Source organism: Sturnira hondurensis, unplaced genomic scaffold (genome assembly GCF_014824575.4).
Source record: "Sturnira hondurensis isolate 20B ecotype Veracruz unplaced genomic scaffold, ASM1482457v3 Scaffold0016284, whole genome shotgun sequence".
NCBI lineage: Eukaryota > Metazoa > Chordata > Mammalia > Chiroptera > Phyllostomidae > Sturnira > Sturnira hondurensis.
The window spans coordinates 323,215-350,111 of NW_028088915.1; the positions used below are offsets into that span (position 1 = coordinate 323,215).

The following is a 26,897-nucleotide window of genomic DNA, read 5'->3' on the forward strand; positions in this document are numbered from 1 at the left end:
GTAATATTAGCACTCTAAGAGCCCAAAATGTTCCCCTGAAAAACCATTAAAAAGAAAAGGGCATATATATTATACGTAATATTATTGGATCTGAGATTGGAAGTAAGCTTACTCAGAAGGTTCATAATAAAGCAGATATTCCTTGATAGTGTAAGAATACTCCCGTGTTGAAAAACCACCCTCTAGAACTAGATAGCACTGTACAATATGATCAGTACATAAGTAAATAATTCACTCAAACCAGAGAAAAATTAATTAAAAGTCACTGTTTTTACAGAAATATTGTAGGGATGACAAAGAACAGTGTTTGAAAAATTCTGTGTTTTCAGAACATTTGCCAAGTGTTATCAGGTGTTTTTAAAAAGAGCTGTATTGTGAGCATCTCCTGTAATCCAAACACAGTTGCTTAATTGAATTAAAATTCCTGTGACCTAAAAACGTGCCTGAGACACAGTAATTTGGTAAATAAATGTAGTATATCTATCTAGAATAATTAAATAGATAAGGCATCTATTTATTGAATGAGCTTTCATTTCTCCATGAATGGATTTTTATTTTCAAGGTTTCCCCTGTATAACTAATGATGCTACAGTGATTATAATTTTTACTAATATAAATAAACCATGCTTCATATGCTCGTGGTAGTATTTCTGTAGAAATGATTCCTTAGAGAATGCTGGATAATAATACTGTTAACTTGCCCTCCAATGATTGTACCCTTTTATATTTACTCTCTCAAAAGGTGTTTTTTAAAAAATCTTCCTGCTAGCCAGCAATGGATGATAACATTATTTCTTTAATATCTTACTAATTTTCTAATAATTGAAAATATCTCATTTTAATTTTTATCTTACTTGGGTAACCAGAAAGTTAAACATTTTTGGCCAGATCATATTTTTTGCTTGTTTATTTTGGTGAGGAAGGTGGTTCTGAACTCTTCTTTGAACCATTTAATCTATTGCCATACTGTTTTGATTATTATAGCTTTATAATATATTTTGGCACTTTTTTTTTTTTGAAAAAAGCTTTGAGCTCTTTTGTGTTTTTCTTCCAGATGAAATTTAGAATCAACTTTTGAAGATCTATAGAATATCTTGTTGGGATATTATTTGTGATTGCTTTGAATTTATAGACTAATTTGAGAAGAGACAGTCTTTTGAGTTTTTCCTTCTAGGAGAATAGGTATGTCTCTTTGTTTCTTCTATTACAGTATCTGTTGTAAAATATGCCATTTATGTGTACTGTAAAAAACGTATATGTACGTTTTTTAGAGTTCTATGTGCTCTTCATAGAACATTGCAAATATCATATTGTGCCATGTGTAATTCTCACTTTTTTACCCAAATTTTTTAGGGAAAAATAAGGATGCATGTTGTACATGTGCATAATGATTATGTACCGTAGGAATAATAATCACGTGTATAATGCACACAAAGCTATGGGTGTGCATTATACACAGGAGTACATTATATGCAACAAAGTACAGTACTTTAGAAGCCTTTAGTGTGTGCCTCTCCCCAGAAGCAAAATACTCCCTGCTGCATCACCATGTTCATTTTGAATTTTGTGTTAATTACCCTCTTATTTTTCTTTACAGTTTTATATTGTTTATTTTCACCTGTTTTTGTATTTATTTAAATAGAATCCTATGATATAGTCTGTGAATTACTTGTATTAAACATGTTCCTGAGATTCATCCCTGTTGAAGCATGTGCTTGTATTTCAGCAATTCAGAAATTTTTCAGTCTCACAACTACTTCACACTTTCAAAAATTATTGAGGACCCCAAAGAACTTTTGTTTATGTGGATTATATCGTAGGCATTGAAAATGGCCAATTTAAAATATATATGCCATCTATTGGCATATTTATTATATATACCAGTAAAGATAATACATATTTATTGATACCTATAAATACTATAAATCCTATATGTGTTGGTACCTCTAAAAATAATAATGAACCTATTACACCTTAATGTAATAACATTTTTAGTGAAAAATAACTATTCTTCAAAACAAAAAAAATTAGTGACAAAGATAGCTTTGTTTTACTTTTTTGCAAACATCAGTAGTGACTGCAGTCTCTTATCTGCTTCTGCGTTCAGTCTTGCAGTATATTGTTTTGGTTGAAGTATATGAAGAAGATTTGGTCTCAGCTGTGTAATTAGAAGTTGGTTGCACATACCTTTTCTTTTTTTGTGGTATTTTTTGTATGTTTGTTACAATAAGCAAAAGTTCTTGATTTTAATTTCATTTATGTCTGTATACTTGGAATTGTTATTTATGTATAGTTTGGAATATAAATATAATTGAACTTTATTCTCTCATGGATAACCAGTTGTGGTAGAATTTACCATTGAATCCACTTGAGTCTGAAGTTTTGCTAGTGGCAGATTTTTGGCTAGTTGATATAAAATATAATGGTTACAGGATTACTCAGATTTTTTTAAAAAATTTGTCAGTTCTACTAAGATTTTTCTATGACTGTCCATATTGTCTAAAGTTTTAATATTATCACAGTAATTAAAAGTGCCTTCTTACTATCGTTATTGTCTGAAGCATGTCTCCCTTATTTCTGATATTGAATATTTTGTTCCTGTCTCCCCTCCCCCCTTTCTGTTTATTCTTTTTGCCTGTAGCTTACCAGTTAGAATTATCTTTACAATGAATTTTTTGGTTTTATGGTTATCTCTATCAAATATTTTTTTTATTTTTTATTTTTATTTAGTTCTTCTTCAAGTACAGTTTTCTGTCTTATATTCCCAGCCCTGCCGGCCCCCTGCACAGTGCTCCCCACCTCCCTCCCATTTCCACCCCCCACCTTAGTTAACGTCCATGTGTCCTTTATACTTGTTCATGTGACTATCAAGTATTTTTGTTAATAAATTAAAAATCAAAAAATTGGTTGGTTGAGATAGCTGTAGAGTCATACACAATTGTATGTTTTAGATATGTCTCTTAAAGAGCACCTGTTGGAATTTTTTGATGCAATTTTAAAACAGTTTTAGCTGGGACATATAACCTATTTACATTAACTATAATTGCTCTTATTTTGTGCTTTCTCTTTGTCTTGATTGTTCTATATATTTCTTTTCTGTGTCTGATTATTTTTTAAATGTTGACTTAATATTTTTGTTATTCCATTTTTCTCATATACTAGTTTGGAGATTCTGTACTTTTTTCTTTTTATGATAATTTTAGAAGTCATGCATCTTTGTTTCAAAATCTAAAAATAACCAATATTTTTTACCTTTCTCTTATACAATATAAGAACCTTAGAAGTTTAATTTCATTCAACCTCGTCATGATTCAAGTGTTAACTATCATATACTTAACTTAAAAGAACATATCTTACCCATGAAAGGGTGACCTGTTTAGAATTATTGTGTTTTACAGTCATTGCTTGTGTACATTTCCCGCATTTTTTTTTACTGCTTTCTGTATTAGTCATAGCTTCTTTTATATTTCAGACCATCCATCCAGGGCCATTTTCCTTCTGCTTAAAGAAAATCCGTGGGATGGCTTTTATTGATGATGAACTCTTAATTTTTGTGATGAACTCTCTCACTTTACCTGAAAATTCCTGTTTCATTGTCATTTATGGGAGATAGTTTTGTTGAATATAGCAGTTTAGTTAGGCAGTCATTTTCTTCTAGTACATTGAAGGTCTCATTCTTCTCTCTTTTAGTTTTCATTATTGCTATTGAAAAGTCACCTGTCAGTCTCTCAGTATCTTTTTCTCTGGCTTTTTTCTTTTTGTCCTTGGCTTTCTGATGACTCACAGAAACACATACCTTATTTATCTTGCTTGGGATTATTTGGCTTCTTAACTCTGTAAATTGAAGGTGTTTTGAAGTATGTTCATTGGCTATTCATAATTTTTATATTCTATTGATTTATCTATTTTAATGTATAAACAAATCTTTGCTAAATGATGTAGTATATGTTTCTGCTGGTATTTTGCTTTCTGGTATTTTTCTGCTGGTATTTCACTTCATTTCCTATAGCTTCCCCAACAGAATGAATTACAAACTTGTGGATTTTTGATGATATGATAAGTGAAAAGTGAAACTTGATAATAAAACTCTAGGATTTGTCTTTTTTGGGAGAAGGGGTAGGACTATGATTACTCTTTCTGTTTGTTCATCACAATTGGTTTATCCAAATGTTTCTTAGATTTAGACCAGTGTTGATAAATTATATCTTTATAGTTTTCATACTTACTGGTATATATGATAATTTAATAATTTTAGGAATATTTTCCCTGTATTTGTAGTTACTCCTTTTTGTTTCCAATATTTAACTTTTTAGTTTATCTTCATTATATTTGTTAAGAGACTAATGTATTTCAAAAGAACCAACCTTTGTTTCTATTGATTATATCAGGTGCTCACCAGGTTGTTTTTGTTTTTAAATTGGGCTTCTCTTTTTAAAATTACTATTTCTATTTATTTTTTTAATTTTTATTTTTTAAAATATATTGTATTGATTGTGCCATTACAGTTGTCCCATTTTCCCCCTTCATTCCCCTCCACCCTGCACACCCCCTCCCCCACCATTCCCCCCACTTTAGTTTATGTCCATGTGTCACAAGTTCTTTAGATTCTATATTTCCCATACTATTCTTGCCCTCCCCCTTACCTATTTTCTACCCACTGTCTATGCTACTTATTCTCTGTACCTTCTCCCCCCTTTTCCTCCCTTTTCCTCCCTTTTCCTCCCTTTTCCTCCTCCCACTCCCCCGTTGCTAACCCTCATTATGATCTCCATTTCTATGGTTCTGCTCCTGATCTAGCTGTCCTCTTGGTTTGCTTTAGTTTTAGGTGTGATTGTTAATAACTGTGAGTTTGCTGTCCTTTTACTGTTCATATTTTTCATCTTCTTTTTCTTACATAAGTCCCTTTAACATTTCATATAATTAGGGCTTGGTGATGATGAACTCCTTGAATTTGACCTTATCTGTAAAGCATTTTATCTGCCCTTCCATTGTAAATGAAAGCTTTGCTGGATAGAGCAATCTTGGCTGTAGGCCTTTGGATTTCATGACTTGGCTGTAAGGTCAAGTCATGAAAGGTCTTCTTGCCTGTAAGGTCTCTTTTGAGAAATCATCTGACAGTCTGATGGGTACTCCTTTGTAGGTGACTGTCCCCTTATCTCTTGCTGCTTCTAGGATTCTCTCCTTCATTTTAATCTCGGCTGATGTAATGATTATGTGCCTTGGTGTGTTCCTTCTTGGGTCCAACTTCTTTGGGACTTTCTGAGCTTCCTGGATTTCCTGAAAGTCTATTTCCTTTGCCAGCTTGGGGAAGTTCTCCTTTATTATTTGTTCAAATGAGTTTTCCACTCATGGCTGTTCCTCTTCCCCTTCTGGTACCCCTATAATTTGGATGTTGGACTATTTAAAGATGTCCTGGAGGTTCCTAAGCCTCTCCTCATTTTTTTGAATTCTTGTTTCTTCATTCTTTTTTGTTTGGTCATTTTTTTTCTTTCTGGTCCATTCCCTTGATTTGAGTCCCAGTTTCCTTTTCATCACTACTGGTTTCCTGTGCATTTCCCTTCATTTCAATTAGTTTAGCCTTCATTTGTTCCTCTAATTTGTGACCAGAGCCACCCAGTTCTGTGAGCATCCTGATCAGCAGTATTTTGAACTGTGCATCTGATAGGTTGGCTGTCTCTTGGTCCCTTAGAACTGTTGGCTCTGGGGCTTTGAGATGTTCTTCTTGAGCCCCATAATGTTTTGGTCTGTTTGTGCTTGTTATGTATGAGAGGCGGAGCCTTAGGTGTTCACCAGGGTGGGTCAACCCAGTGGCTAGGTTGTGATGCTATATGTGGGGGGCGGGGTCAGAGAGGGGGAATGGCGTTTGTTCTGCTCACTTTCGGATTTTGCTCTCCTCTGCTGCTTCCCATAAGCAAACCGGGTCACCCTGGTGCCAGCTCCCAAGTGTGTGGGCCTGTGCACCCTCCAGGACCCTGTGGGTCTCTCCAACAAACTGGGAGCTGGGAGCAAGTTTCCAGTTGGAAACTTGACACTTTGCTTCTCCCGGCACCTTGACCCCACCAAGTTTCCAGTTGGTGTTTTTAGGCTTTAATTCCTGTTGCTGGGGCCGTGGCCTGCACAATCTTTCTCACTGCTCGCTTTTTTGTCTGGTTTATCTGCGCAAGAATGTATGACTGGTCAGCCAGTTGCCTTGTGCCCCCACTGGGTCCACCTGTTGTCACCCCATTCCTGGGATCTGCCAACCGCCTCCTGTGTGCCTGGGTCGGTCTGGTTACTTTTTCCTGCACGACCCGCTCCGCCAGCTGCTGGCTCCGCCCCTCTTAACCGTCTGGCTGAATGGTTTGTTGTTGTCAGACTTCCATACAGTTCAATTTTGTGTGTTTTGGTTGCGTTTTTGTTACTAAAAACTTGTTGTCTTTAAACTTGATTGTGCGAGGAGGGACAGTGTTTCCACCTACGCCTCCATCTTGGCCAGAAGTCTAAAATTACTATTTTTATTGTTAGAAATGTATCTGGGGCATACTTTCTATTTCCCCTTAATACTTTAATGACACTTAATTGGAGAACAAAATCCCTGGCTGACATTCTGTGTGAAGACTCACTGCCCTCTTTGACATGGTAAAATAGACTCTGTTTGTACCTTGCGTACACCTGCTCCCCCATTAGGAGAAAGAATTTTCAAAACCCCAACTCATGAAGCCTGACTTGACCAGTCTAAGCACCAGTTTTGCCGTTATCCCCTACTTCTCTGTGAGCCTTCTTAAGTGCACAGGCCTGTTCTTCATTATGCCATGGATTGGATGTCACTTGTTCTTTTGTCATATGTAATAATTAAAAGAATCCAAAGCATGTCTTAAAATGTAATTGGGAGAGAAATTTGTTCTTAGGATTTTTTTGTAACAGGGACAAAACTACTGAATATCTTTGTAACAAATACATTAGTGCAGCTATTTCATTGCAGACTGATAGTTTAATGTTAAAGCACAAATTAATAAACCAAGTTTGATGAGGATCCAGAAGTTACTTTACAAAGATGTCTAAAAATGTTACCGTATAAACTTTAAAGTGATTCTACTAAAATGTACATAATTTTGAATACAGAATGTGTGATCTCCAAAGGAACTGTTGACTTTTTATACAGCATTGCAAAAACGAAAATTAAATTTGACAGAAACAAGATTAAAAGCATCTCTGTTTGATATGCAAAAATACTTTTTGCAGTTGGATTGTATTTTGAGAAGGTTAAAACAGTCTTCCAAAATGGAATATTAAATCTACAAGTAAGAAGGTCACAGTTAATTGAAAGCATCATATTACTGATAACTGATATATAACTAATTTTTGTACAATGGATATAATCCCCTCAAAATATATTTTTAAAAAAGGCAATTTTTTAAGCTTTGCACAGTGGCAGTATCGTAGCCAATGAGGTTTATCCGAGGTGCGATTATTGCTAATTGAAAAAGGTAATTTTCGTCCCATTGGATATAGTAAATACCCAAAGCGAATTTATTTTTAAACAGCACATAATTAATTTATATGATTCTGTATGTATTTTAGTAATTTGCTTTGTGAATTCAGACGTTCCTGTTTTCTGTATGTAAAACACAGTAGCAGTAATGATTCCTCACACTCTCCTGATTAGATTTTCTCATGCAAATGCAAGTGCAGTTCAGTAAATGCAAGTGAATGAATGTCTTAGCTTATTTGGTTAAAACTTGAGTCAAAAGTAAAGATGCCCTTAGGTGACAACCAAATAACTTCATTCCCTCCATTCCCCATTCAGTTTTATTTTTAGTGAGTTTTATTAGGACTGCTTTGCTTAGTGGGAGGGATTAGCACCCCTGTCACGACCCTTTGTGCTGGTGACACCAGCATCTCTTGGGGAATCTATGGGATATCCAAAGTGATATTCAATAAGCCTTCTGTTTTTGTAAATTATACAACAAATTCCATGACATCTGGTGAGTTTACTAGAAGATAATGGGAAAGCTTAATAGGGCAATGAGTTAGAATAATTTGGGGTCACCTGAAGTGAAAAGACATGGATTTCCAAGTAGGTCTGGGATTTACAGTCTGACCCTTGTTAGTGGTTGCCTGCAGACCAGTCCCTCTGAGAAATTGAAGCTTGGAGCAATTGTTGTAAAATAAAACCTTCCACCTTCCTTTAACTGGTGTGGCTCAGTTAGTTGTACTTCCTCTGAGCAAAAAGTCGCTGGTTGGATTCCTGGTTAGAGCACATGCTTGCGTTATGGCAACCTATAGATGCTTTTCCCCTTCTTTTTCTCCCCACCCCCACCCCCTTTTCTCTAAACACTAAAAAAATATAAATTTTTTTAAAAGTCCACTTTTGGGTATTAGAGGACTTAAAAAACAGAGGACCAAAGTCACTCTGCTTGTTTTTCCTACCCTCAGACCACGTTCCAGCTTCCACGAAACCCCCCTGCACGCGCTTGCTCGCGGCCCGCAGCCACCGTTGTGTTTTAAAAGGCGCCACCGCGTGCCTCCACGTGCCTCCGCGTGCCTGTGCGGTGCTGGCCCCACCGGCCTTCGCTGGCGGGAGGCGGCCTTCGGGGCATTGGCACAGCCCCCTCCCCCACACACCATGAGGTAAGGAGGGCCACTGGGCCCCCACCCCCAACTCTGGCTCCCCTCTGATGCCTAGGGCACCTACACTGCCTGTGAGTTGCCCACTAGAGCACAGGGTACAGAGGAGACTGGTAGAAGGGACACATTAAGTGTCCAACTCTGTCTAGGGGGCTTTAGGGAGTAACTTTGATGGGGCCACACCCCACACACGGTTGTATGGTACTTAAGGATTTACCCAGTATCTTTGCTCCTAACTCATTGGATTCTGTGAGTGTGGTAGTGGGGAAACCCTTGCGAGCTGCTAGAGAGATGGCATCACTTCTTCCAGCGTTTCTGTGTGTGTAGACTTAACAGTATTTTAGATCATCTTTTGAAATTTAAAACTGATTCCAAATGGGCTTTGCACTTGACATAACAACAAGGAGTATCTTGGGTTTTACTCTTTATGCACGTGATTATCTTGACATTAGAAAACTCTAAAACTTGTATATGGTAAACATTTTCAAATGTTTATGAAAATCATAGATTTCTCATTGTATAGTATTTTCTGTTTTTTAATGGGGACACTTTGTTTTATGGGTCTCTTTATTACTATCTTGGCTTATGGGAAGTACTATTTCCATTTGTTTCCTCTACTTTGTCTTCATTTAGTAAACTAACTTGCTGTTACTTAGGACTACAGGAGATCTTGTTTTCCAAAATTAAAATAACTTTACTTCCCCCAGGTTATATTTTATGCTTATGTGGCATTTCAGATGATAATACATAAAGCTGTAAAAATGTTAGAAAAATTACTTATACTCACCTGCTGTGGTGCTAGGCGCTCTGCTGGACACTGGGGGACTTTGATGAATAAGACAAAGTATTTACCTCTATGGACTTTACATTCTAGTGGGGAAGATAGACCTTCCAAAAAGTAAACTGATAAAGTAATTGTAAGTAAGTGCTTTTAAGAAAACACCAGCTTATGTGATCAGAGGTTTATCTGAAGGGTAACTTCTAGATTACACTAACGGAAGAGAAGGAATTAAGCCATTGACAAAATGGGAGAAAGTGCATTCCAGTCAAGAAATAACCAGTACAAAGACCTGAAGAGATGAAAGAGCTTGAATTGGAAAGATCAGAGTAGCTAGGACTTAATAGTAACTTTGTTAGCAACGGCTAGATTTTACATGGCTGAGGCAGGAGTGTGCATTGCATCTGAGGGCAAAAAGAAGCCACTTCAGGATTTTAAGTAGAGAAATGATCAGGAAAATGAATTCATTCATTCATTACATAAATGTTCATTGAAATTTTATTGTGTACTAGACACTACTCTGGGCACTGGAGATACAGTATGAAAAAGGACAGATTCCTGTATTTATGAAGTTGTTAATCTGGTGGTGGGAGGATAATCAGCTGAACAAAAATATCAGATATTGATAAGTGTTGTGCAGAAGATGATTATTATTTATGTATTTATTTTTGTAATCCTTACCCAAGGACATGCTTACTGATTTGAGACAGACAGACAGACAGACAGACATCAGTTAGTTGCCTTCCATATGCACCTCAACTGGGGATCGAACCTGCAACATAGATAGGTGCCCTGACTGGAAATCGAACCCACAACCTTACAGTGTATGGGATGGTGCATCAATCAACTGAGTACCTGGCCAGGGCAAGATGACTATTGTTTAAATTGTGGTGTATATTCTTTAAGACACACACATGTAGTTTGCACACAGAGAAATACACAAATGCTTTTCTTTCCCTGAGTCAATTTATGACAGGACATTTTTCTGTGTTGAACAGATTTCTTTTATTTGGAAACATCTTAATTTTTTTCTTAAGATCACGTATGGCAAAAATACTAATGCATAAGTGAAAAAATACTGTATAGCAACAAAAATTTATATATATGGTCTATCCACAAGGTATCCAGCCATGTAATATGTAAAAGAGACAATTATTAAGGAAGATATAAGATACAAGAAATATCACACCAAGGACAATGATGCCTCAGTCCCCTTCAAAATAGGCACTTTGAGCCCTCACACAGTTCTCCCAATCACCAGCAACAACCCCATTGTGTTTTCCTGATCGCATCAGCAGTCTGAAATCTCTTCCCTTTCAAAGGTGATTTTAGTTTTGGGAAAAGCCAGAAGTCACAGGGCACCAAATCTGGGCTGTAGAGGGGCTGAGTTACCTGGGTGATTTGATGTTTCACCAAAACAGTCTGCCTGAGGCGTGATGCATGAGCAGGTGCATTATGATGAAGCTGCCAGTCACCAGTTGCCCATAGCTGTGGCCGTCTGTATCTGAGTAGTTTCCACAGAGGAATGTTCAAGCTTAATGCAAAATCTGATGCAGATTTATTTTGCTACTCGCTCAGTATTTTGTGTGCGACAGCTACACAGTACAGGTGTTCACTCAGTGGTGTCTACCACCCCCACTGACTAGTACACTGAAGTTGTCATTGTTCAGTTGTGCAGTCCAGTCCTCTCCTTGGCTGCCAGGTTACATTGATGTTGCACAAACTAGTCTTGCTATATTAACAGTGGCTGGACCTTTCCCGGACGGACCTCATATATACCTAAGAGAAATGAAAACATGCCCACCTAAAAACTTGTACACAAATATTCCTAGCAGCATTATTCATAATAGTTCCAAAGTAGAAACAACCCAAATGTCTATCAGTTGATGATTAGATAAGTAAAATATGGTTTATCCATAAAATAAAATATTACTTGGCCATAAAAAGGAATGAAGTACATACTACAATATGAATGAACCTTGAAAACATTCTAAGAGAAAGAAGCTAGTCACAAAGACCACATATTGTGTGATTCCATTTATATGTAATGGTCTAGTATAGGCAAGCCTTTAGAGACAAAGTAAATTAGTAGTGATGTAGGCCCAGTGCTAGGGAGTAGTGAGGGGTGAGGAGGAGAGCTAAATGATACAGGGGTTTGGGGCAGGGGATGAAGGTTCTAAAAATGACAATGGTAATAGTTGCATAACTCTGAATATACTAAAAGCTGTTGAATTGTACACTTTAAATAGGTGAATATTACATAGTATTAGCATACTATGTTAATTATGTATGTTAAAATAAACTAATGAAGCATAGAACTTACGAAGAAAGACCACAAAGCAGAAATATAAGAATTCAAGAAAGAGGCAGCCGGACAGCAGGAAGATGTGAAATGGGAACTGCCAGAACAGAAAAGAAAGGGAAGAAAAAGATTAAACCCTTTTAGAAACAGAGAATAAATGATGAGATACATATGGAAGACATAAAAGTAGAAATGAAATCCTATGTGTATTTTGCCATAGTTTTAAAAACAAAAAAGACATGAGAAATAAAAATATATTTTTAAAAAGCAAACAATTAGATAATGATATGGGAGACAGCCAGAAGAGTTCCAAAACATGCTAAACTGGAGTACCTGAAGAAGAATATCAAAACCCTGTAATAAAATACACACACACACATATTTGAATCTGCCTAATGAAGGGTACATCATGTTCCAAGGAAAACTGGCTCAACACTGGGACATCCTGGTAAAAAATTTTGGACTGGCAAAAGATCATATTGTAAAGGAAAGAAAAGCAAGTTGGTGGCAGAACACAACATCAGAAAACTGCTGAACCACGTTCAAGATATTCAAGGAAAATGAGCCAAGGTTTTTTGGTCCTGCCAAGCTGGCCTTTGGGTATAACTATTGGTGGGTCATTTTGAACATTCAGAGCTTCAGGTCTTTTTTATATAAGTGTTTCTTGAGGAAACACCTGGAAGACAAACTAGTTGATCAGTAAATAAGAAGGGAAATTTCAGTCAAGGATTGACTACTAAAAACCTAGAATTAATTAGAAGGTATTACTAGAGATCACTGTCTTTCTAACTTTAAAGGAAGTACTTTTTATGTTACAGTATCTTTTTGCTGGTGACATTACTTTAAAATTTTCTTTTTTATACTTCATATTTTTAATCCTTACCCAAAGGACATACTCACTTTTAGAGAGAATTGAGAGAGAGAGGAGAGGTGGAGGAAAGAGAGAGAGAGAGAAACATCAATGTAAGGGAAATATCAATCAGTTGCTCCCATATACATCCTTACCAGGGATTGAATCTGAAACCCAGGTATGTATGTGTCCTGACCAGAAATCAGGCCTGCAACTTTTGGGGGTATGAGACAATCCCCCAACCAACTGAGCCATCCAGCCAGGGCTCATACTTTATAAATTAATTTTTTAATTTAATATACTTTATATTAAATACTTGTATATTAAAGTATACAAGATTATAGACTTCAATTTAAGTCTATAATCTTGTATTGGTTATATTAGTTTCAGGTGTACAATATAAGTGATTCAACATTTTTATACTGCACAGTATGATTGATTACCCCACTAATTCTAGTTAATTATCTGTCCTTCCCCTTTTCACCTCCTCTCTTCCGGCAACTATTCCTTTGGCCTCTGTTTCTATGTGACTGTACTTATTTTGTTTTATTTTAAGATTCCAAATATAAGTGAAACTATAGAGTATTTCTCTTTCTCTACCTGACTTACTTCACTTACCATAATACACTCTAGAACTTGGGCGTCCAACCTGCAGCCCATAGCAGCCCAAGATGATTTTGAATGCAGGCCAACACAAAATTGTAAATTTACTTAATACCTTTTTTTTTGCTCATCAGTGTTTGTGTTTGCCTGTGTAGAGTGTGGCCCAAGATAACTTTCTTCTTCCAGTCTGGCCTAGAGAGACGCCAAAAGGGTGGACACCCTTGCCTAGGTCATCATCCATTTTGTCGCAAATAAGATTTCATTTTTTTATTGCTGTGTACTCTTCCATTGTGCATATATATATATATATATATATATATCACCTCTTATCCACTCATCTATCATTGGATACCTAGGTTGCTTCCATATCTTAGCTACTGTAAATAATGCTGCAGTGAATATGGGGGTACATATATGATTTCTAATTAGTGATTTCATTTTCTTTGGATAAAAACCCAGTAGTGGAATTGCTGGGTCAGCTGTTCTTTTCTAGTGTCTCTATCAAGATTAGGCTAGCCTTATAAAATAATAAGATTTTTCTGTTTCCTGTTCCTGAGAAAAATTTTTATTTTGAAAAACTTCTGGGCCTGACACTTAAATGGCTATAGCAATTAAACAACTGTTTTCAGTCACTTAACATTGATAGGTATATTCTGGTTTCCTAATTTTCTTAGGTAGGTTTTGATAAATTGTATTCTAGGGAATTCTTTCATGTTATCAAATCACATTCTGTCATATAATTATTTCTATTATTTTTCATTTTGTATGTATAAATCACAGCCCTTTTTATTTCTCATGTTTTATGTGCCTTTTTAGAAAATAATCTTATAAGCCCTGGCTGGTGTGGCTCAGTGGATTGAGTGCCAGCCTGTGAACCAAAGGGTCACTGGTTCAATTCATGTCAGGGCACATGCCCGGGTTGTGGAACAGGTTCCCAGTAGGGGGCGCAGGAGAGGCAGCCACACATTGATGTTTCTCTCCATCTCTTTCTCCCTCTAAAATCTTTAAAAGAATAATAATTTGATGATACATTATTTTTTCAAATAACCTTTTTTTTGTCCCTGCACTCTGGTTTTTTTCTTCTTTTTATTTCAGATTTTATTATTTATTTCCTTCCCTTATTTTCTTTGAATTTACTGTTTCTCTATTTTTTAAGTTGTTGGACTCACTCTTTAGTTCATTGATTTTTTTTAAAGGTTTTTCTTCAATTCCGAAGGTGGGCTCTTGAGATTAATTTTTCATGGTTGCATTGTAATTTTAGTGGATTTTAGTCAGAGATTGTGTTCTGTATAGAATCAATATTTAGTACTTGAACACATTTTAAGTATGTAGTTCAGGGAGACTCCAGAAAGTTCTGTTGTGCCTGCCTGACTCGTAGTTTGTTTTTATATTTCTGTCCCCTACCCCAGGCAACCACTGGTATGATTTTTACCACTACAGATTAGTTTTATTCTAGAATTTCATATAAACGGAATCCTGCAGTGTGTACTCTTTTAGGTCTGACTTATTTTGCCTAGTTTAATGTTTTTGAGGTTCATGCATGTATCAAGTTTTTCTTTTTTATTGCTGATTACATATATAGTACATGAATGTACCATAGTTTGTTTAGCCACTCACCTACTGATAAACATTTAGGTCATTTCTAGTTGTAGCCTACTATGAATAATGCTGCCCTGAACATTCATATACAGAACATGCACGTACAGATATATGTTTCATTTCTCTTGGGTTACTACCTAGGAATAGAATTTCTGGGCAATGTGGTAAGGGTATGTTTAATTGCAAAACTATTTTCCCTGTTACTATATAACTTCATATTTCTATCAGGAATGTATGAGAGTTCAAGTTGTTCGTCATCCTTATCAATACTTAGTATTTTCTGTCTTTTTAATTTTAGTCATTCTAGTGGGTGAGTACTATTTTATTATTTTAGTTAGCACTTCTCTGACAACTAATGTTTGCCATTTTCCTGTGTGCTTTTTTATGTCTTCTGTGAAGTATGTCTAAGAGTTCTTTATATATTTTGGACACAAGTCCTTCTCAAATATTTTCCACTTCTTAATGATATTTTTTGAAGATCAGAAAGTTTTAATGTGTGTAAACTCTAATGTCTCAGCTTTTCTTTTATGGTAACTGGTTTTTGTGCCTTTAGAAATCTTTACATACTCCACCATCAAGAAGGGTTTTTTTTCTATGATCCTTTTTAGAAACAGTTTTAGCTTTTATATTAAGTCTGTGATTCATTTTCAGTTGAATTTTATATTTTTAGTTAGGGGTTGGGGTTTGTGGATTTTTTCATTTTTGGTTGTTATAGCACAGTTTGTTGTAAAGAGGCTTTTTCATATGGAATTATATTGGCATTGTTGCTGAAAATCAGCGTCTTAGTTCTCTATTCTGTTTTATTGATCTGTAGATACTATCTTTACATCAACATGACAGTCTTGACTACTTTAGCTTTGTAGTAATTCTGGAAATCACGTGATGAGTTTCTCAGCTTGGTTCTTCTTTTCCAAAATTATTTTGGCTGTTATAAGTCCTTTGAATTCCCACATAAGTTTTAGAATCAGATCATCAGTTTCCACAAACTGGGATTGTGTTGAACATCTATTGGTCAGTGTTGTATCTCAGCATTCCCCAGCACGATCACAAAGGTGGTCAGTAGTAGTCACAAACCTACACAGTAGTGTTAGAGGGCGCAAGTCCAGACTGAAGCTGAATACTCCAGTGAGGCAAATGAGATTCCTATTAGCATAATTCAATTCTGTGGACAAAATGTCAATATATTTTTTAAAAATATACTGGAGGAAAGGCATTTCCTTTTTTTGTGTCACTGCTTACAGAGCAAATTTAGTTCTTAATTTTGTAGAATTGTCAAATGGGGTAAACATAGAGTAGTACCTAATGCAAATTAGATGCTCAGTAAACATTTGTTTATATAGTAGATATGCTGTAAATACAACTACTCACTTTATGATTGAATTTTTTTTTTTCATTTTAGCATTTATGACATTAACAGAGAACAGAACTGTGTCAAGAATTCTGGGGGTATACTTGGTGAAAATGAATTAAGACCACCCTCCCAGCTACATTCTCCCTTAGAGAAGACCAAGACAGGGTTCATATCAGAAAAGAGTGGGTATTAAACTAAATGCAGTAAGTCACTACTAATGAATTCAAAGTACACCAATAAAACTTTTAAAATTTTAATTTTGATTATATTAAATTAGAGGACTTTTAAAAAATTATACTTTCCAATAGCTACAAAGTTCTTATAATCATTAGTCCATAAGTGATAAGTGATTCAGTTTTCAAATTGCAACAGAAAAAATTGTCACGTTTCCCTATTTGTATTTTTTGAAATTATGATTCATTTTACTTGATTCTGAATTAAAATACTTTAAATAAAAGTAATACATGCTTATATAGGAAAAACCTAAATTGTAGTAATATGTATAAAGTACACAGTGTAAGTTCCCCTTTTATCCACTTTGCAATTTCAGTAATCACTGGTTTAAACACTGTTAACAATTTGGTTTCCTCTTTTTCTAGGTTTGTATCTGTATACTTTTAAACACATAATTTGTAATGTATTTTCTTAACCAAAATGACATGATATAATGCATGTTATTTACTCTGTAGTATGTAAAAGATAACTTTATATGTCACTATAGGCAGATTTATCCTAGTAGATTCAATGCAGCAGTTTCCCTTTTGCTAGCAATTTAGGTTATCTTTGTTTTTGCTCTTAAGAATGCTGGTGCATGGAACACTCTTGTATATATCATGTGCTCTTATGCTTGGATTTCTGAGGAGTAGATCTCAAGAAATAGAGTGGTTATTCGTTGTGCGCATTTAAGTTTTTGTTAGGTCCTGCCAAATGATGCTCTATCTTAAACTGGTAATTTCTTTAATATCTTAAAAGTAAAGGTAATATATTTTAGGACTAGATAATTAAGGAATCGGCTATTCCTTCAACAACTATCAAATGGCCTGCTTAGACTAGATAAAGTATATGTAGACAGATGTAGTTTGCAGTCTGTCTATAGGGAACATTAATAAGGACCTTTAATGGCAGATATTGTTGGTTTATGTTCCTGAGAGTATAATTGAAGTAATTTAATATAAAGTCATGAAAGATTCAAATTTTACTCTGGTTTTCCAACAACTTGGCTTTTGATACAATTTCCTTCTAACAGTAAAATGACTACTCTTATAAATATATTGCTATTTGGAGGATGCTGACCTAAAAGGAAAGCATTTTTAACCATAAAGAAATAGTTTTAGAAATAAAAATATATGTGCACATAGTAATTTCCTACTTGTTTCTCCTTGTTTATTTTTATTTTTTTTTCTTTTTTTTTTAAATCCTCACCCAAGGACATGCTTATTGATTTTAGAGAGAAGGGATGGGAGGGAGAGAAACAGCTATGTGAGAGAGAAACATCAATCAATTGCCTCTTGCACATGCTCTGACTGGGACTGCAACCCATGCATTTGTCCTGACCAGGAATTGAACCTGTGACTTTCAGTTTTCAGAACAACTCTCCAACCAACTGAGCCACACTGGCCAGGATTCTCTTTGTTTATTTTAAATCATTATTATTATTAATAGCTTTATTGGAAACAGTTTTCTACACACTGGTATAAAGTGTTCTGTGACCACACATATTAGGGAAACAGTATGGTAGTTTTTTTTTTTAATTTTACTACTTTCACAGTTTTAGGTTTATTGTACATTGACACTCAGAAATAGGGATATATGTAGTATTTAGTGCTTCTAAAACATAAAACCTGCCCTCACCTATTAATATCTTGTGGAATTTAGAGAAGTTGATAATCACAGAAGGTTGCTTTTCAAAGCTGTGATAACTTTTGTTTCTATTACCATCAGCAATATATTTCTCAAATATTGAGGCTCAGAATATACTTACATTTTTAATATCACATTTCCTTTTTAAAAATATTAAATACAAAGATGTTCTATAAAAACTTTTTAAAGAATCCTGATTTGTATTTGAGCTAACTGCAGATTATTTGTAAGATGAGTTGGCAAAGGCATAGGCCTCCCAGTTTGTTTTGAGTAACGTAGTTACCAAAAGCTATAATTTTGATTACCACAGGTGTTTTGCTATTTTAATCTCTTTAGAATATCTTTATTTTGTACAGCACCGGTATACTGATATTGAATGAGAAAGTGAAACTAAAAAAAAGTAAAACAAAATTGTAATGAATCCAATATACTGCTTGAAAATATTTTTAAGTATTTCGTCCTCCTTTCTTTCCTTGCTATTTATAATCTTTCATTATCAATAAGGGGAATTTTTGTTTATTAAAGCATTTTAAGCTACCTTTATAATTGAAGTGTTAAGACGGTTTAGCCCAGATTAATTTCACTGAAATGTTTATTTTCATTTCTGTGAAAGTCTAGTTTCTTTTTTCTTACCTGTTTTTCATAAATTAATTTTAAATAATGTTTTTTTTCTTTAACCTTTTAAAATTTTACCTTGCAGTGTTCTGGTAAGAGTAGGAAGCCGTATTAAATGTACTTATTTGTATTGTATGAGTAAAACATACAGTGATATATAAATCCTTTCATTCTCTTTATTATATATCAATTATCAGTTTCTACACCCTCCCCTTCCTTGTTAAAGTAGAGAGGATAAAAATAGAAGGGAGTAAACAAATCAAATGGTTAAACGTCATGAGAATTCATTAGGCTTGGTTCTTGCTGAAGAGTTGTAAAATCAAACGGCACAAAGGCTCAACATCAAGAGAATTATTGGATTCAGTCAGCAATTCTCAATTAGGAAACATACCTCTCATGGGAATAAAGGGCATATCAGAATAATGTGAGGTAGCACATGGGTATGGTTTGAAAAAAGTACTTTTAAAAAATAAAGTTTCTTTTTTGTAAAGACAAAAAAAGCAATTTTACAATACAAACTATAAGAAGTAAAGTTCAATAGACATATCTAAATGAGTGAGAAACCCCAAAGATAGCAATGATTTCTGATATGTTCGCTGAGTACACACGCCCCTTAAAAAAACTTTTAACAGACTGACTTGGGGATTTGATCAGAAGATGGGAAGAGTGAATTTATCAAAATATGGCATAAATTTTAAAAATCATAAAGATGAGAAACATTGGTCTGAATGATTGCTGGCCATCAACTTGACAGTACAGACACATCTGCTTTTACCAGTTGCCGTTTCAGCACCCAGCTTTAAACCACAAGCCGTAAGGGATCCGGCAGACTACATCTCCTCTTGTATTGAAAGTAATTCCCTCTAAATCATAATTCATTTACATTATTTTCTTCACATGAGAGGTCTTCTAAGTTAAGATAATATAGATATGATAGCAAAAACATATTGTGAAAGTCTTAGTTATACAGGAAAAAAATAGATGAAGTTTCAGTGATATTTAGTGTACCAATTTTAACCTCATCCTTTGGTTATCTTAAATAGTCGCATTATTTTTGTTTGTGTTTTACAGTTTTTGAGACAGTGTCCTTGAGTTCAGACTCTGTCTTCCAGAGGGCAATATCAATTCTCCATACTTCGTACTTGGACTCTGCATCTGAGCATGGTTTTCAGTACAGTCAAGTGACTTTGGTGAAAAATGACATTTTCTTAAATGAGGTGAGGTGTTTGGTACACACTATGTCTGTGTGTTAGTTTTGTTTTTAATTTTAACGAACCATTATTTACAGTTTATTAGCCCAGTTCTTATAAGCTATTACTTTTCAGATTAGATAAAAGATCCTTGGAAACAGTCACTTGGAAGGTAATGATAATATATTTATTCTGGACAATAGAAAAATAATAAATTTTATTAGTTTTTTTAGCAGGTGAAATTCAGATGATACATTTCTGAAAATTAACTTGCAAGGCAAAATAACATATTTATAGCATTTGTTTATTCTCTTTGTATACAGTATAAAACTTTTTACCAAGAAAAAAAAGCAAGTAACTATACTCAGGAAGAACTTCAAGAAACTTACGGGTTTCTTCTGTTTGAAACTGAAAATCAGGTAAGGGAATTAGGTTGTATAACATGAATTTTGTGAATTAATACATACCATTAATGATTTATCATTAAACTTAAATATTGGTGTTTTAGTTATGCAAGTATTGTAAAATTACCAGTTCATCTGCCTTTTTTTGTTACTTAGTTTGTTGACAATGTAAATGCCAATGTGAAAGCTAGTTATGAAAGAGATTTGATTTCTACAACTTTTTGTAGGTCCTTTTTAGTTTTAGATACATTTGTAATCTCATGGTGAGATTTGGATTAATGCATGTTTCTTAGGTGTCAGTAATGCCTTTTAATGGAATGAATGGATGTTTCTCCATTCCATCATTATTTACAAGATACTTTCTCTTCTTTATGGAAGTTTTTCAAGTTTAAATGACATAGTTTAGGGGGTAAGATGAACATTTTCAGCCTTCTAGTTACCAGGACTTGAAATTGTTTCATAAACAACCATATTGTTGCTTGTATCTGACTTGTGCAAGAAGGAAACTATGTGCAGGATATGTTTCCAAAGGTGTGTTTGGCACCTAGATACAGTTTCAACACAATTCAAAGGTAACGTTTTGGTTGAGTTCATAATTTAAAAAAAATATATTTTATTGATTATGCAATTACACTTGTCTGATTTGCCCCCCTTCATTCCCTCTACCCTGCACACCCCTCCCCCACCATTCCCCCCTTTAGTTCATGTCCATGTATCTCAAGTTCTTCAGCTTCTACATTTCCCATACTATTCTGCACCCCCCCATTTATTTTCTACATACCGTCTATGCTACTTATTCTCTGTACCTTCTCCCCCCTTCTCAGCCTCCCATTCCCCTGTTGCTAACCCTCCTTGTGATCTCCATTTCTGTTGTTCTGCTCCTGATCTAGCTGTCCTCTTGGTTTGCTTTTGTCTTAGGTGTGGTTGTTAATAACTGTGAGTTTGCTGTCTTTTCACTGCTCATATTTTTATCTTTTTCTTAGATAAGACCCTTTAACATTTCATATAATAAAGACTTGGTGATGATGAACTCCTTGAACTTGACCTTATCTGGGAAGCACTTTATCTGTGCTTTGTAAATGAAAGCTTTGCTGGATAGAGCAATCTTGGCTGTAGGTCTTTGGATTTCCTGACTTGGACTACTTCTTTCCAGCCCCTTCTTGCCTGTAAGGTCTCTTTTGAGAAATCAGCTGATAATCTGATGGGAACTCCTTTGTAGGTGACTGTCCCCTTATCTCTTGCTGCTTCTAGAATTCTCCTTCATTTTAATCTTGGCTAATATGATGTGCCTTGGTGTGTTCCTTCTTGGGTCCAACTTCTTTGGGACTTTCTGAGCTTCCTGGATTTCCTGGAAGTCTACTGCCTTTGCCAGCTTGGGGAAGTTCTCCTTTATTATTTGTTCAAATAAGTTTTCCACTTGTTGCTGTTCCTCTTCCCCTTCTGGTACCCCTATAATTTGGATGTTGGACTGTTTAAAGATGTCCTGGAGTACCCCTATAATTTGGATTTGTACTGTTTAAAGATGTTAAGCCTCTCCTCAATTTTTTGAATTCTTGTTTCTTCATTCTTTTCTGTTTGGTCATTTCTTTCTTTCTTTCTTCTGGTCTACTTGATTGATTTTAGTCCCAGATTTGTTTCCATCATTATTGGTTCCCTGTGCATTTTGCTTCATTTCACTTAGTGTATGTAGCCTTCATTTGTTCCTCTAATTTGTGACTAAAATCAACCAGTTCTGTGAGCATCCTGATCACCAGTGTTTTGTGCTGTGCATCCGATAAGTTGGCTATCTCTTGCTAGCTTAGAAGTACTAGCTCTGGGACTTTGAGCTGTTCTTCTTGAGCCATAATGTTTTGGTCTGTTTGTGCTTGTTATGTATGAGGGACAGAGCCTTAGGTGTTCACCAGGGTGGGTCAACCCAGTGGCTGGGTTATGACGCTGTGTGTGGGGGTGGGGTCAGAGAGGGAGCAATGGCATTTGTTCTGCTCGCTCTCAGATTTTGGTCCCGTCTGCTGCTTCCCACAAGCAAATTGGGCCCCTCTGGTACTGGTTCCCGGGTGTGTGGGCTTGTGTACGTTCTAGGACCCTGTGGGTCTCTCCATTAAATTCTCCCGTGAGGCTGGGAGCCTCTCCTGGCACCTTAACCCCCGAAAGTTTCTCCAATTGGTGCTTTTAGGCTTTAATTCCTGTCACTGGGGCCCTGGATTGTGCAGTCTCTCTCAACTGCTCATTCCCTTGCCTGGTTTATCTGAGTGTGGATGTGTGACCGTGGGCAGCCTGCCACCTTGCGCCCTCACTGGGTCTGCCTGTTGCCACCCCATGCCTGGGATCTGCCAACCGCCGCCTGCTCACCTGGGTTTGTCCAGCTGCTTTTTTCTGCCTCGACCCCTCTCCACCAGCTCCTGACTCTGCCCCTCTTACCGGGCTGTATGAATGGTTCGTTGTTTTCAAACTTCGGTATAGTTCAATTTTCTGTCTGTTTTCATTGTGTTTTTGTTTCTAAATCTTTGTTGTCCTTAAATTTGGTTGTGTGAGAAGGTACAGGGTTTCCACCAGTGCCTCCATCTTGGCTGGAAATCTCCTGGTTGGGTTAATAATTTTTAAAGAACAAGAGTAGATTTGCTTAAAGAATGTTCAATATTAGTATATAACAAAGATAGTAATATCGGAAAAGTTTATTTATTGGCTTAATCATCTGCTTCCAAATAAGATACGCTGTAGATTCATACTACAAAAACACATTTGGGAATAACACATTTCCAAAGCTTTATTTGAAAAGGATACCTTTAAGAGAGGATTTATCTGTGATCCTATTTATTTTGATTTATTTTGATTCTCTCTAAAAAATAGGTGATATTTTTGTTAACAGAAATGGTAAATTTCATGAAAAACTTTGAACTATTAACCAAATGTAGTTGCTTTATATAATCTTGCTTTGTGCTGTGTGTATATATATATATATACACACACACACACATATATATATAGTAAAAATTCTGCATTTATTTGAAGACCTGTAGATTATGGTGTTATTTCATTACCTCTCCCAAGACTTACATGATAAGCAAAGTACTCTATTTTGTTTAAAGGCAAAATTGGTCTGTCAGCGTGGACTCTGTATTGGCAGCAGTGCTATTACCACTCTGGGTGACCCAGCAAAAGGTAAGAAAAAAGAATCTCTTATTTTACACGATGAAGCAAGTTATGGTTTATTTCATTAAGATACCCATATTAAAAGCCAGTTTCATTAATGATGAATAATCTTTAGGATCAGAACTTTAAAATATAAATGAGCTTTGAGCCTAACACTTAAGGTCTTCCAATAGAAGCTACACAATCAGAACTGTTTTTCAAAGGTTGGTTGGACTAGAGCAGATACTGAAGGTGTCTTTTGATGCCAAGAGATTATTATAGACATCCAGGGTTAGCGAGGCTCTCTTCTACTTCATCATAATGACAATAGGAATAGAGAACAGATAGAACTGACCAAACTTGGCAACTATGGAATGTGAGGACTAAGAGAAAGGAAATAATCAAAGATAAGGATTTAAACTTACACTGCAGTGATATTGCTGGTAGAAAAGAGACACAGGAGAGGATATCAATAGGCAAGCCAATAAAAGAGACAGGTAATTTTATGGTTAAGTATATGTATTATCACTAAATTTCCTTAAACTTCAGTTTTGTCATTTGTAAAACAGATAAAATTATCTTTTATATTTGTTATGAGGATATGTCAGACTCTGTAAAATGGTGAGCACAGTGCAAACCTAGTAAACGCTTAGTAAATGAACTCTACTACTTTCGTGAGTTAAATTTGAGAAATAATGAGATTTTCAGAAGTATTTCTGGAAGATACCCTAGTGGTGGTAAAATTAATTGGAAAAGGAATTAGGAATCAAGATTGGGGGTCAGGGTGGGGAGGTGGTGTTAGTTGAAGCCAAACATACTATTACATGGTCAATATAGAAGGGAAAAGATGGCAAAGAACCGGACTTTTGTGTAGTTCTACACCAGGGGGTAGGGATAGAGGGAGGTGTAGAAGGAAGAGCAAAGAGCAGTTCAGTGAATAAAGAATCAGGAAATAGTTTTATAGAAAACCGGAGGATCTATGGAGGGATATTTAGCTATGTTGGGTGCTATAGAATTTGGAGATGAAGATTGAGAAAAATTGAGCTTCGTGGCTAGATTCCTGCTACCCTTTTTTAAAATACCCCTTTTGAGGTAAAATTCACATACCAGACAATTCATGCATTTTACACGTACAATTCTATGTTTTTTAGTATATTTGCAGAATTGTGCAGCCAGCAGCACATCAGTTTTAGACTATTTTTATCATCCTAAGAAATCCTGTACCTGTTAGCACTCCCCATTCCCCAATACCTTTTAGCCCAGTAGTCAGTACTCTACTTCTTGCCTCTATGGATTTGCCTGTTCCAAATAGTGCATATAAATGGAGTCATATATGATTTTTGTGACTTTTTTCTTTTTAATATATTTTATTGACTATGCCATTATAGTTGTCTCATTTCCCCCCCTTCATTCCCCTCCACCCTGCACACCCTTTCCCCCACCATTCCCCCCCTTTAGTTTATGTCCATGTGTCACAAGTTGTTTAGGTTCTATATTTCCCATAGTATTCTTGCCCTCCCCCCATCTATTTTCTACTTACCGTCTATGCTACTTATTCTCTGTACCTTCTCCCCCTTCTCCTCCTCCCCCTACTCCCCTGTTGCTAACTCTCCATGTGATTTCCATTTCTATGGTTCTGCTTCTGATCTAGCTGTCCTCTTGGTTTGCTTTTGTTTTAGGTGTGGTTGTTAATAACTGAGTTTGCTGTCCTTTCACTGTTCATATTTTTATCTTCTTTTTCTTAGATAAGTCCCTTTAACATTTCATATAATAAAGACTTGGTGATGATGAACTCCTTAAATTTGATCTTATCTGAGAAGCACTTTACCTGCCCTTCCATTCTAAATGAAAGCTTTGCTGGATAGAGTAATCTTGGATGTAGGTCCTTGCATTTCCTGACTTGGAATACTTCTTTCCAGCCCCTTCTTGCCTGTAAAGTTTCTTTTGAGAAATCAGCTGACAGTCTGATGGGAAGTCCTCTGTAGGTGACTGTCCCCATATCTCTTGCTGCTTGTAGGATTCTCTCCTTCATTTTCATCTTGGTTAATGTAATAATGATGTGCCTTGGTGTGTTTCTTCTTGGGTCCAACTTCTTTGGGACTCTGAGCTTCCTGGACTTTCTGGAAGCCTACTGCCTTTGCCACATTGGGGAAGTTCTTCTTTATTATTTGTTCAGATAACTTTTCCACTTGTTGCTGTTCCTCTTCCCCTTCTGGCATTCCTATAATTTGGGTGTTGGAACATTTAAAGATGTCCTGGAGGCTCCTCAGCCTCTCCTCATTTTTTTCGAATTCTTGTTTCTTCATTTTTTTTTTGTTTGGTCATTTCTTTGCTCCTTCTCGTCCGCTCCCTTGATTTGAGTCCCAGTTTCCTTTCCATCACTGTTGGTTTCCTCTGCATTTCCCTTCATTTCAATTAGTTTAGCCTTCATTTGTTCATCCAATATGTGACTAAAATCAACCAGTTCTGGGAGCATCCTGATCAACAATATTTTGAACTGTGCATCTGATAGGTTGGCTGTCTCTTGATCACTTAGAATTGTTGGCTCTGGGGCTTTGAACTGTTCTTCTTGAGCCATAATGTTTTGTCCAGGTGGCGCCTGTTATGTATGAGGGGCAGAACCTTAGGTGTTCACCAGGGTGGGGCGACCCAGTGGCTGGGTTGTGATGCTGTATGTAGGGGCTGTATGTCAGAGAGGGGCAATGGTGTTTGTTTTGCTCTCTCTTGGATTTCGGTCCCCTCTGCTGCTTCCTGAAAGCAAACCGGGCCCCACTGGTGCCAGCTCCCAAGTGTGTGGGCCTGTGCACCCTCCAGGACCTTGTGGGTCTCTCCAACAAACTCTCTATGAACCTGGGAGCTTCTTCCAGCACCTCAACCCCGAAAGTTTCCAGTTGGTGCTTTTAGGCTTTAATTTCTGTTGCTGGGGCCCTAGCCTGCATGGTCTGTCTCACTGCTCGCTCCTTCACCTGGTTTATCTGAGTGTGAATGTGTGACCTCGGTCAGCCAGCCACCTTGCACCCTCACTGGGTCTGCCCATTTCCTCCCCACGCCTGGAATCTGCCAACTGCCTCCTGGGCTCCTGGGCTCCTGGGCTGATTCTGCCACTTTTTCCTGCCCAACCCCACTCTGCCAGCCACTGACTCCACCCCTCTAACTGGTCTGGCTGAGCAGTTCGTTGTTGTCAGACTTTTGTACAGTTCAATTTTGTGTGTTTCGGTTGCGTTTTTGTTACTAAAACTTTGTTGTCTTTAAACTTGGTTGCACGAGGAGGCACAGTGTTTCCACCTATGCCTCCAGCTTAGGAAGGCGGGAAGTCTGTGACTTTTTTTTAGCTTAGTATTCTTGGGATTCATCAATGTTGTACATGTACCAGTACTTATTTCCCTTTTTGGCTGAAATATTCCTTTGTATGGTTTATACCATGTGTTTTTATCCATCAGCTGATGGACATTGTTTCCACTTTTGGTCTCTTATTAAAAGGGCTGCTGTGTGCGTTCAGGACAAGTTTTATGTAGATGTGTGCTTTTATTTCCCTCTCAGACGACGTGCTGTTTTCTAGGCTTTCTTGTTCCGTTTATAGAGCACAGGCAGAGTAGAATTAGCATAATC

The 26,897-nt window shown here is 36.3% G+C and overlaps 1 protein-coding gene and 1 pseudogene across 6 annotated transcripts in view; both read left to right on the forward strand.

Annotated features, from left to right (window-relative positions):
• The window catches only part of TASOR2 (transcription activation suppressor family member 2), a 78,191-nt gene that overhangs the window by 1,794 nt on the left and 49,500 nt on the right, over window positions 1–26,897 (forward strand). For 3 of the 6 annotated variants that reach the window (XM_037065899.1, XM_037065903.1, XM_037065902.1), the window contains exons 2-7: window positions 1,055–1,182; window positions 8,416–8,610; window positions 16,139–16,272; window positions 19,637–19,782; window positions 20,079–20,174; window positions 23,246–23,318. In XM_037065899.1, coding sequence (XP_036921794.1) covers window positions 8,606–8,610; window positions 16,139–16,272; window positions 19,637–19,782; window positions 20,079–20,174; window positions 23,246–23,318 — 454 coding nt within the window. In that variant the 5' untranslated portion in view covers window positions 1,055–1,182; window positions 8,416–8,605. Of the gene's footprint in view, window positions 1–1,054; window positions 1,183–8,415; window positions 8,611–16,138; window positions 16,273–19,636; window positions 19,783–20,052; window positions 20,175–23,245; window positions 23,319–26,897 lie in introns of those variants that run through there. The other 3 variants (XM_037065901.1, XM_037065900.1, XM_037065904.1) reach the window with 3 other exon arrangements.
• LOC119000855 (uncharacterized) lies at window positions 7,397–7,549 on the forward strand (annotated as a pseudogene).